The sequence below is a fragment of the Penaeus chinensis genome, chromosome 2, assembly GCF_019202785.1.
Source record: "Penaeus chinensis breed Huanghai No. 1 chromosome 2, ASM1920278v2, whole genome shotgun sequence".
In the NCBI taxonomy this organism is placed as follows: domain Eukaryota; kingdom Metazoa; phylum Arthropoda; class Malacostraca; order Decapoda; family Penaeidae; genus Penaeus; species Penaeus chinensis.
The window spans coordinates 28,787,155-28,799,654 of NC_061820.1; the positions used below are offsets into that span (position 1 = coordinate 28,787,155).

A 12,500-nucleotide genomic window follows, 5' to 3' on the forward strand; every position below is an offset into this window, starting at 1 on the left:
AATTATAATATTCAAATGCGGGTATTTTTATTTGATTCGTCGTTGCATGTGCCTTTTTTTTTCTGCAGGTCATTTACGATGAGATTAAAATAGTGTAAGGATAGAGGACGTATTAAATTCAAAATAGTGATATGATGAAAAATAGGAAGCAATTGGATGTAAGTATGATAGAAAATGCATAAGTCCTAAATACGTGTCAATCGATAGATGACCCGGAAATAACAAAGAAAGGGAATCAAACGAGAGAAGTGGTGACGATAAGATGAAATAAAATGCGTTGCAATAACGAGAATGGTAATAGTAATGGTATTAATGGTAATGATTAGAGACATGGTGATAATGGTTAGAGAAATTATGATAACGAATAGAGAGTTTATGATAATTATTACAGAAATGATGATAATGATGATAGTTGTGATAATGATATTGATAACAATAAAGGCAGCAAAACATTTATAATACTGATATTGATAATTGTGATAATGACACCAATAGCGATAACAATGATGATTCTGCTAAAAATATGAAAATATCCCTTAACACTAAGGAAAAATATATTACATATTTTCTGTTCCTGACCTAAAATGTAATTTCCTAATTGTTTGAGACTCAAGGAAGTGGAAAACATATATTTTGTGTTTCAAACTTTGCATTTGTAAGGAAAACTACGCTATTTGTAATTATCAATTGCCCACATTATGTACGTGTTTTCGTTCCAACTTTCCGGAAGTGTATTTGCTAAAACTTGTCAGAAACGTTAGAAATTTCGTAGAGTGCTTTTCAGGATTTTTCTTCCTAATTTTCATTGTACTGGAGGCAATAGCAAAATTTGGAGTCAATAATGGATATTGTCTAGAGATTTACAACCCAAATATATAAGAAATAGCCTATGAAACCCAAGAACAAATCTTATACATTGTAATCCTCTCAGAATTAAATCCCCTGTCTGCCGCAAGTGAACGCGAGGCCAAGAGGTCGCTGACGTCCAGAGAAGGATAGCCAGCGTCCTGATTTCTTTCGATTTCAGTAGGAAATTTGCATGTTAATCGCTGGAAGGTCGAGTGCAAATCGGCCGAAATCGGTGTTAAATGATAGCTGTGCAGTCGGGGTTGGTGTAATGAGCTCCGGGGCTGAGGGCGGGCGGGTTCCCGGAAAAAAGTGTGTTTAGGTTGTAACGAGTGTTTTATGTAGTGTGTTTACGGATATGTATGTGTGGAAATACACATAATAATTAGGCTCGTGGAAAACTTTATAGGTGGAACGAGTGCGCGCGCGCACACACACACACACACACACACACACACACACACACACACACACACACACACACACACAAACACACAGACACACACACACACAAACCAAAATTGTTATTGTGGTTGCCTTTGAAAGCAAACACATCCGAACACAGACTCCCAGACAAGAGCGCCATTGACGACGCTCGCCGCACCGCATATGCCACACTCCTGCCCCGGCGAACTTTGACTTCCCCTCCCCCCTCTACCCCCTCTCCTCCTCACGTGTGGCCAGGTCAAGGGCAAGGGGTCAGCACGAGGCGCTCTCAGCGGTCAGGCTCCACAAGGCGAGTAAATAAAGGGAGCAATTTGATCCGAAGAAAGGGCGCGACCTTCGAAGCGATAGGGCAGGCGTCGCCGGGCGTCTGGCGGGCGGGGCGTTTGCTCTCGAGGGGATTGGATGGGGGCGGGTGTGATAGGTAGGGTGGGATGTGTGGGAGGGTGGCCGAGGGTAGGGGATAGGTTAAGGGATGGGGATGGGGAGAAGTAGGGAGAGAGTGGGGAGCTGGGGAAGGGAGAGTTAGCGCGTTTGTGGGGAGTGGGAGGGTCAGGGGGATGACTATGACTACCTCTATCACTATTACTGTCATTATTGCTAGCATTATCATTATCATTATTATTATTATTATTATTAATATTATTATCATTATTATTATTATCATTGTTATTATTATTATTATTATTATTATTATTATTATTATTATTATTATCATTATTATTATTATTATCATTATCATTATCATTATTATTTTCATCATCATCATCAGACAAAAAAGGCTGACACTCCAAATGTTAGCAGACATAGACATTATTGCACAGGCTTATGTGCATTGATTGATACGTGATGCTTATCAATATTCATTCATTTTGTATCTAATTTTATTTCAATTGTTAAAAAAACTCATTTCTTTTTTTCCTTCCAGCAACGGCGTAAGCGACAACCAACCCGACGGCGGCCAGGCGGGGGCGGCGGGGGGCGACAAGCGGCAGCGTCGTTCGCGGCATCGACGCTCGGGTTCCAGAGGCCGCCGCGACCCTTCGTCAGAGTCACCCGCGCCCTCGCCGCCCCTGAGTCTGGAGGTGGAGGTGGGTGGGTACGCCCCCAGCGCGCCGCCAAGCATAGACGTCCTCCCGCTCTCCCCATCGTCTCCTCCGCTGCTCGTGGAGGCAACGCCGACTCCTATCCCCAGTGCTCCTCCGAGCCTGGAGGACGCGCTGCTAGCGACGGAGGGAAGCCGCGGCGAACGAGGGAGCGCTGCCCCCCGCCCTGTACCCCTCGCCTCCCCAGCCCCCTTCCCCTCCGCCCCCGCCGCGGCACTCGCCCGCTCTTCCGCCACGTCCCCCTCCCGTGCCCCCACTACTACGTCCCCCTCCCGCACCCCCTCTACCACGTCCCCCTCCCGTGCCCCCACTACTACGTCCCCCTCCCGTGCCCCTACCACTACGTCCTCCTCCCGTCCCTCCTCCGCCACACCCCTTCCGCGCCCCTCTACCACCATCTCCATCCCGAGGCCCTCCACCACGTCACCCTCGCGCCCCTCCACTGCGCCCATCCCTCGCCCGCAAGTCACCACGACACGCCACACCTCCCGCCCGACCACGACCCCCAGCGCCGCCACTTCTCCCGCCCACTCCGCCCGCCTGGCCTCGCCGCCGCCGCCGTCAGCCACTGCCACTGAAGGGACGGCTTCAAACGCCAGGCGAGGGCAGAACCAGCGGCGCCGCCAACGACGGCGCGGCGACAGCAACAATAACAACAGTGCCACATCGACGACTGACAGAGCCGCAGCCGGGACGACCACCGCCGCCAACGACGCCAGATCGAGAAATGCTAATAGCAATAACAGTAATAATAACAATAACAACAGCACTGCCAACAACAACAACGTTCGTGACAGCCCTAGAAGGAACGCATATGCAGGTAAGAATAATTTAAGGGAGACCGTATTCTAACACGTAAAGCGCGATCGAGCTGCATTCCATCACCGTCGCAGGTGTAATAGATGGCGCCTGACACTGTGAAACTTGTCACAGCTGTTATGAATTTTATTATATTTTCAGACTGACCAGCACAAGTGTGTTGGCTCGCTAACACGTTAATAAATGACCGAACTCTTGGAAACACTTCATATATCTATCCATCTATTTATTTTTCATACAGTCTAACCCATCTGTCATAAAATATTGTTGCTGCATAATGACTGTAGCATGACAGTTAAATTGTGATATGTAAAAAAGGGAGTTTTAGCAAAGGTGAGCGGAGACCGTTTTCGTGTTGAATCATCTTCTCTGAAAAGAACCGTTAAGGTGGTCGAGTCCCGAGACAGGGTCGTGTGCACGAGACAAACGCACGTACATACACTTTAATCATAAGGTTATATGAGTATACACCTATATGCCTGTGAGAGGTTTGATATGACCATTCAGTAACAACTACTTACTCATGATAGATGGTTATTATCGATTATAAAAGACTGATTTATATATTTATAAATAAAAACCGTTTGTTAATAAAATAAGAATAACAACATCTAGAGCAAAGAGGTCAATCTATACTGAAATGATCCTCTTGCATAAAGCATAAAGTCATCAGTTCGCTCAGCCAACGACTCTTATGTAACAGAATCCTCATTTGACGCTTTTAACAGTTTCCGTAACCAGATTATGTCTGTGTCGCTATCATTCGGGTAATTTCTCTTAATCGAATTTCCTTGATTAAGTACACATTGTACACATTGCGCATCATGCTAGGACGAGGCAAGGCCCCTTCTAGTAACCCGATTAGGCTCCCTTCGTGATGCTTATCGATTGACCTAATACGGCTTGATGAAGTAGCCTTTCCTAGATCAAGCGGTTTGGGTTGATTGGCAGGTCTGTGGAGTTGGATTGTTTATCCGGGTAATGGTTAGTGAAATAATTATCTCGCTTAATGGTGATAAGGAAATTTGAGTATCAATAAATAAATCCATCCAAAATTTCATAATATTGAAAAGAGAGCATACGACAAACCACAAGTGCCAGACCTAAAAAAATAAGCCTTGACCCTAGATAAGTGCAGCGATGACCTCCCGCAACCTAATCCTGCAGGTTCGTCCTCGGGAGCTGGTCTGGAGGCGGAGCGTCTGAGGGTTCAAGGAGGGACGTGGACCCACAGTCACTCGGGTCTGATGTCATCCCTCGCCGTCACCGTCACCACGTTCAACATCTCGAGGTTCGCCGTGCTGGGAGCCCGCTTCGGATGTGAGTTGAGGGAGGCGAGCGGTGTTGCAGCGCCTGTGGCCCTGTTTGTACGCATGCTGTGTCTTATAAATATATGGTATACATATATATATATATATATATATATATATACATACACACACACACACACATACATATATATGTGTATATATATATATATATATATATATATATATATATATATATGTGTGTGTGTGTGTGTGTGTGTGTGTGTGTGTGTGTGTGTGTGTGTGTGTGTGTGTGTGTGTGTGTGTGTGTGTGTGTGTGTGTGTGTGTGTGTAAACGGACGCATATGTGTGCGTGTGCGTGTTTTGTGTGTGTGAGAGTGAGTGCGTGTGAGAGTGAGAATGAGAGTGAGAATGAGAGTGTGAGTGTGAGCGTGAGTATGAGTGTGAGTGTGGGTGTTAGTGTGTGTGACAGAGAGAGAGAGAGAGAGAGAGAGAGAGAGAGAGAGAGAGAGAGAGAGAGAGAGAGAGAGAGAGAGAGAGAGAGAGAGAGAGAGAAGAACAACAACAGCAACAGCGAGCAGCAACAGCGAGCAGCAAGAGAGTGGAGAAAAGAGTGAGGACGAAATGAGGCGAGGCAGCCACACACGGAAGGGTTCCAAATGAGAATATATTTTGCTCTTCCTTCCTAGGGCCGTTCGTGGTGCAGTGGGGCGTGGTCTCCCTGGTGCTGGGGCTCCCTCTCATGACCTTCCACATGACAGTCGGACAGTACTTGGGCGCCGGCGTCGTCGACATGTGGAGAATCTCACCCATATTCCAGGTAACGTGATTTTCCTCGAGTGATAAAAAAAAATTGCGTTTTGCTTCTAGTGATGCGGAGTGGAATGTCTTGGTTCAAGACATATTTTCTTGAATTGTCTTATTTTCTTATATGTTTCATTGTTGTTATCAGTCGCTCGGATTTCTATTCACATCCACGAGATTTCTAACTGCACGTGTCATGTGGCGTGCTTCACAACATTGATTTCTTTTGTCAATATGGACGGGTATGACGTTAGAACCATGAATGGAGGTTGTAATTAGAGGGAAGGAGCGTAGGAATGGACAAAAGGAATGAGGGAGCGATAAGGAAGATGACGAAGGCTTTGGAAAAGAATAGGAGGCGACATACTCAATACTCACCATCGATCAGTTGTGATTGATTGGCTGACGGCTGAGAGGGGCTGTCGTAAAGGTGGGGGAGAAGGAAGGGGGGGGGGGGGCACGAGGGAGAGGCAGGAATTGGGAGGGGGGATGCAGGAACGAAGGGGAAGGGGATGGGTTGGAAGGAAGAGGAAGGGAGAGGACGGAAGTGGGGAGGAGAGGGTCGTCTGTCATGACGTCACTCTAGAAGCCCAGGAGTTAGGGACCTCATTATGGATCCTCGTTGTTCGGGATTCCTTTGATGAACTTATTGTTGAGGACTCCATGACAATAATTTTGGCTCGCACGAAGGTCATCAGTGTAAGGTGCCTCCGTAATGTTAAACAAGGTGTACAATATATAGCAGGTGTACTGTTCAAACATGGCATAATTCTTCCTTAAAATGATCTTATCTTAGTTTGGTTTACTTCACAGTGTAAATGCAGTGAATGTCACATATTTTAACCGAGTATTAAAAGGTCAAACAAATCTGGGCTCCAGGGTCGTTTTCGAGGCATGCAGCTCTATTTTTCAGTATTTTAGTAAACAGAAAGAGAAACAGAATATAAATGACCATATGAGTCTAACAGTAACGCACAACACGAAAGCATATTACCTCCCTTAAAGGTACGTGCTTGATTCATCGACTGAAAGCAAATGATCAGAATATTGTAACAGACATAAATAATTTCGGCGCGTCATGTTCCCACACGAATCTGCTCTAGAGAGGGTCTAGGGTTAATGGATGATAATACCTCTGTTCTCCCGATTTGGATTGGGCCTTTGGGGTAGAAAGCCATTATCAGCACTGTCTTTACACTCCAAAGCAAAAAATAGCCTGCGTTAGATTGTTTGTTTTCTGAAAACGTCTGGCCTTATGGAAGACTTTATTTCATTAATATTAAGTGATATTGTTCATATTCTACGTAAATAGGAGCCATTACAGTGTAGTAACAGAACCATGACAGTGACCTCCTGTGAATTCGCTAAGGTTATGCGTGAGTTTCGTGGGAAGTCGCGAGAGTTGCTGGATACCGTGATTCCAGTCACTCGTTTTTCCGCTTGCTTTTTATTACCTCTTATGTTATATACTTTTTTTCTTTTCTCCGGCTTTCTCACTCTCCAATTATTATGTCCATATTCCTTTACATCAGCATTCAGTTTTCGTCTGTGATTGCTGATATGAGCTTTCTCCTCTGTTTCGTCTTATCCTCCTTCTTTTCCCTCTTCTCGCCTCCTCACCTTGCGTCACCATCCCTTCATTAATTTCTGAACTCCCACGCGCAACCACTGATCTGCGAGTACAAAGGTTTGCCTCGTCTGTTACGTTCTGCAACGCCGCACCGCAGAACGCTCGACGACTCAATGTTTACTTTCGTTTCCGCGGGCGCCGGCCCCTTCATGACGACGGAATGGTCGGCCACTTTTCATTGCCGCTATTGTTACGTTGTCAAGTTTCGTCGTGTCATTATGAATAAGGATTAAAATTCATTGTCTTAAATGTTCTTTCTCCCTCAAGTAAAACACAAATAAAAAGAATAAAAAAAATACTTAATACCTATCGCTTCAGTATTGCTGGAATCACTAATAAAACATAGTAGTACCCTCTTTAGTCCGGTGGGATTAGCGATGGAAGAGCGTTACTCCATGGGATGAAACGTGGGAAATATAGCAAGTCGCTCAAGGTTACCAACAGCTTCGGGATACTCGGTCCGCTATGTAGGCCTAGATCATGGGCCTATCCACAGGCCGTCTCCGTCATGCTTTGTCAGGAGAAGCACAGAGAATCTAAGACACTTCCGCCTTGGTCTAGACACGGCCTTAGGACCTTACACGCTTCCTGGCCCTGTTATCCTAACTTTAAAGGGTTTCTGATGAATGTATAAAGGTCCTTTAAAGTGTATTCCGAGTGATGCCAAGGAAAAAGTATATGATAAATTGATGAATTAGTAAATAAACAAAATTAAATTCCGGTTATTATACCTATCCTAAACCAATTCTTTACTTGACCCACTCGAACCATATAAGCTCATATGGCGCCAAACAATAAAACAATGATAAAAGTAATAATAATAATAATAGTAATAACAACAAAAATAATAATAACAATACGTAGAAATACGTAGAACCTGAACCCAAAAGAGGACGACCCCCTCAAGACAAAGAACCCCTCTCCCAACTTCCTTAAGGCAGGTGCTGTACAGTACGTGGTGGCTGCCCCTCCATGCGCGACGGCCGGGCAAACACTACCCAAGGGCGCGAAAGTCCACGTGTTGACTCTCATCCAAGCCAGGCGTTGGAGTTTTTGTTTCACCAGAAGCGCATGTCCAATCAGGGATTTTATTTTTTTAACGATTTTTGAAGACTACGACATTGCCATGTGTGTATATATATATATATATATATATATATATATATATACATATATACATATATATATAAACACATCTATATTTATAAATATATGTATATATTATATATAGCTATATATATATAAACATATCTATATATAAATATATGTATATATTATATATAGCTATATATATAAACATATCTATATATGAATATATGTTTATATTATATATAGCTATATATATATAAACATATCTATATATAAATATATGTATATATTATCTCTCTCTCTCTCTCTCTCTCTCTCTCTCTCTCTCTCTCTATATATATATATATATATATATATATATATATATATATATATGCACACACACACACACACACACAAACACACACACACACACACACACACATATATATATATATATATATATATATATATATATATATATATATGCATATATATGTATATATGTGTGTGTGTGTGTGTGTGTGCGTGTAGTTTTTCTGTTGTGTAATGATGTAGCTGCGTTTACTCGGCTTTAGCATTTGTTCTCTCTAATTGCAAAAGGAATTTTTTTTAAAGATGTATATATTATTGTTGCTATTTCTTGAATGTTATCACAGTACCATTTCATATTACATCTCTTGTAAAGTACCTTACCTAGTTCTTGATTCTACGATATTTACATTTTCTTTGTTTCTTATGATTATGTATTCGTGCTAATGGTTTTATGATGGCCTGGGCCCGGAATTACACGGTAACTATAGAATGGGCCTGACGTAGGACTAACCAAGGATTTTACTGTTTTGAATAGGAAGTAATCATTACAAATGGACTACAGTTGATGGTGGATTCTCTTCCTGGAAATGCATAGATTGTTTAGAATTGTGGCACACCGTTTCTACCGTCAGATACTTTATTTTCCTTGTCTACACCATATTCTTAAGAAAATCATTTGAGCAAGTATATGAATCGGGCATGATATGAATGATTTTTTATTCGACAACAGTATACCGCATATATACTGTATATAAATATCATGTATAAAGTTCATAAACATAATTGCTGTAAAATTTTGGGATGTCAGTACCGCTATATCAAAAATGTGATTTTAAAGTATATTACCACAATTTCCTGCTGCATCTACCAGTTCCCCTTCTCATTTTTTGTGACTAATCCCCCAAATGACTGACCCTTCAAACCTAACTGGACAAAAATGATCCCATCCGAAACCACTGAACCCGAAATTACACTTGAAAAAACCCACTGAAACGTCCCATTCACACTTTTATTGTTATGGCCGCGTCCGTTAGCCTTCTTCTCTTGTTCCATAATGAGAGGCACTCACCCAGTTTCCCTTTTCCCTTTTCCACAGGGTGTCGGCTACAGCTTGGCCCTGGCGCAGGCGCTGCTGGGTGTGTACTGCTGCGTGCCCATAGCCTGGCTCTTCATCTACTTCAGGGACTCCTTCAGCATACACCACGGCAGGTTCCGGTGGGCCGACTATCGCTGTGAGTTCCTTCGCTCGTTGTTCGTCGGCGCCGCCTGCGGATGCTTGGCTGCTTTGGAAAGGGGGCGGGGTTCTTTGAAGGGGGGAGGGGGGGGGGCGGGAAGAAGGTCGACAGAGGAAGGGAAGAGATGTAGGGAGCGGGAGAGCGGAGAAGGCAAGAAGGGATGGGATGGAGAGAAAGTGAAGAGAAGAAAGGGAGGTGTGAAAGGAGAGGAGAAGGGAGGGATAAAGAGAACATAAGAATGAGGTTACGCAGGGAGGGAGGATGGAAGCTAAATGGAAAGAAGAAAGGTCTGTAGGGGAGGGGGTTGGATGGAAGAGAAGGTATAGCAGGCGGAAGGGAAAGATTTTGTGGAACAAAGGAAGGAAAGAGGTAGGAAGAAGAAAGGAGAATGGTTTAAATGTTAAGAGGAGAGCAGGTAGAAAAAAGAGAGAATGAACACAGATAGCAAAAAAGGATGCTAGAAAAGAGGAAGAAGAAAGAGGGAAATAGAAAAGGAATAGTCAGAAAGATACTAGAAACGTGAGGAAGGGAAGGTAAGGCGGGAAACATCGCTTACTTTACTTTACAAGTATGTAATAATTATGTACTAATACAAGTGTTGTTGGATTTCAGTCGTCAACTCTTCATTGCAAGAGAACTTCAGTGCAGTTATCGAGGGGGTTCCAAAATATTTCAAGTAAGTTGCATTTTCTTCTCGTAGCTTACGCTATCTATCCCCCACATTCACTCAAAGCAGGAAACTCAAAAATACCCCCCCCCCCCCGAATATTGACAAATTAAAGGTCGTTTGGAGGACGTTTATACAAAAGAGATGTATACATGAGGGCAATTGACCCCCTAAAGGTTTCCCCCCAAGGAAAAGGTGAAATAATGCCCCTGGTATATATATGTGAACATATTTGGTATATATGTAATATCTAAGATTTTAGGTTAATGCCAACCTCTTGCATTTGTTCTCGACCCCGTCGACACACACACACACACACCACACCACACCACACCACGCCACACCACACCACACCACACCACACCACACCACACCACACCACACCACACCACACCACGCCACACCACACCAAACCACACCACACCACACCACACCACACCACACCACGCCACACCACACTACACTACACCACACCACACCACACCACACCACACCACACCACACCACACCACACCACACCACACCACACCACGCCACACCACACTACACCACACCACACCACACGACTCCACACACACATGTCCACTAAACACCCATCTCTTCAAAAATATATTAATCTCTCCTGTGCGACTTGCAGTACCCAAGTGTTGCAAAGGAGCGCTGACAATACATCCTGGCTGCAAGACCTGGGTTCTCTCAAGTTCGACATGGCCTTCAACATCGCTCTTATTTGGATCATTACTCTGATTGCCCTGAGTAGAGGTATGTCTATTAGAGAGAGAAAGAGAAAGAGCGACAGCGAGAGAGGGAGAGGGAGAGGGAGAGGGAGAGGGAGAGGGAGAGGGAGAGGGAGAGGGAGAGGGAGTGGGAGAGGAAGAGAGGGAGAGAGAGAGGGAGAGAGATAGAGGGAGAGGGAGAGAGGGAGAGAGATAGAGGGAGAGAGATAGAGAGAGAGAGAGAGAGAGAGAGAGAGAGAGAGAGAAGAGAGAGAGAGAGAGAGAGAGAGAGAGAGTTAGATAGATAGATAGATAGATAGAGATAGAGAGAGAGAGAGAGAGAGAGAGAGAGAGAGAGAGAGAGAGAGAGAGAGAGAGAGAGAGAGAGAGAGAGAGAGAGAGAGGAGAGAGAGAGAGAGGGGAGAGAGAGAGAGAGAGAGAGAGAGAGAGAGAGAGAAGAGAGAGAGAGAGAGAGAGAGAGAGAGAGAGAGAGAGAGAGAGAGAGAGAGAGAGAGAGAGAGAGAGAGAGAGAGAGAGAGAGAGAGAGAGAGAGAGAGAGAGAGAGAGAGAGAGAGAGAGAGAGAGAGAGAGGGAGGAGAAGAAAGAAAGAGAGGGAAAGGGAGATGGAGAGAGATAAAGAGAAGGAGAAGGAGAGGGAGGAGAAAGAAAGAGAGGGAAAGGGAGATGGAGAGAGATAAAGAGAAGGAGAAGGAGAGGGAGGAGAAAGAAACGGGTGGATGGATGATAATAAAGTAACATACTTTATTTCTCGGTGCTATTTAACTTTGAAATGTTTTGCAATGCCAGCAAAGAATATTCCTATTTTTTGTTTGATCCAAAATGCATGTTCTTTTAATAGGATTTTATATAATGGAAACATAATTTTATTTCTACAGTTTCCCTTTATATAGTATTTGATCTATGAAAATGTAATAAATTTGGTCAACCTTTGAATGGATTAAGATCACCTATATATGCTATTCAGATTATATACAGCCATTTTCCTTGTTTTGATTACTTCATTCTTCAGGGTTTAATTAGTAATTTTGAATATTTCCTACTCTTCTAATTATATATTTCACAAAAATCTTTTAGTCATCTGTTCTGTCCCGTGAAAGTTTTATATTCAGTTATTTTTATACTCAGCTTTTGATATTTAAACCTATCAAATTTTATTGATACCTTCTGGTCTAGTTAATATAGGTTTACTCGGGCGATAAAGCTTCTTGTTATACATCTTTGTATATTACTGATCCTCTTGATATCACTTGTCTCCTAATGCACATACTGTAGAGTGCCAAGGGTCATGCAAAGGAAAGGAAACTGTTAATCATATTTTCTTGCGATATCATTAGGTATTATGTTGAGTAGCTGTGATGATTTATCTATAGGAAAATGCCTATTGTTGACATCGATGTAAAGACAATTACATGAAGATTGTCATCCTATATAAAACCTTTTACCCTCTGTTTATTCTGGCAGGTAATCAGCTATATGGAAAGGTGTGTTACATTATATTCCTGTTGCCACTTCTGTGTTATTTGGTGGTGTGTCTTTATCTGGCATCATCTACCAAAGATGA

The 12,500-nt window shown here is 43.3% G+C and overlaps 1 protein-coding gene across 1 annotated transcript in view; it reads left to right on the top strand.

Annotated features, from left to right (window-relative positions):
- The window catches only part of LOC125029620 (mucin-4-like), a 103,351-nt gene that overhangs the window by 82,537 nt on the left and 8,314 nt on the right, over nucleotides 1–12,500 (top strand). Inside the window, exons 2-8 of the mRNA XM_047619607.1 lie at nucleotides 2,219–3,216; nucleotides 4,383–4,535; nucleotides 5,173–5,303; nucleotides 9,397–9,532; nucleotides 10,148–10,211; nucleotides 10,840–10,964; nucleotides 12,401–12,500. The exon at nucleotides 12,401–12,500 is cut by the window's right edge and continues 49 nt beyond it. Coding sequence (XP_047475563.1) covers nucleotides 2,219–3,216; nucleotides 4,383–4,535; nucleotides 5,173–5,303; nucleotides 9,397–9,532; nucleotides 10,148–10,211; nucleotides 10,840–10,964; nucleotides 12,401–12,500 — 1,707 coding nt within the window. The remainder of the gene's footprint in view (nucleotides 1–2,218; nucleotides 3,217–4,382; nucleotides 4,536–5,172; nucleotides 5,304–9,396; nucleotides 9,533–10,147; nucleotides 10,212–10,839; nucleotides 10,965–12,400) is intronic.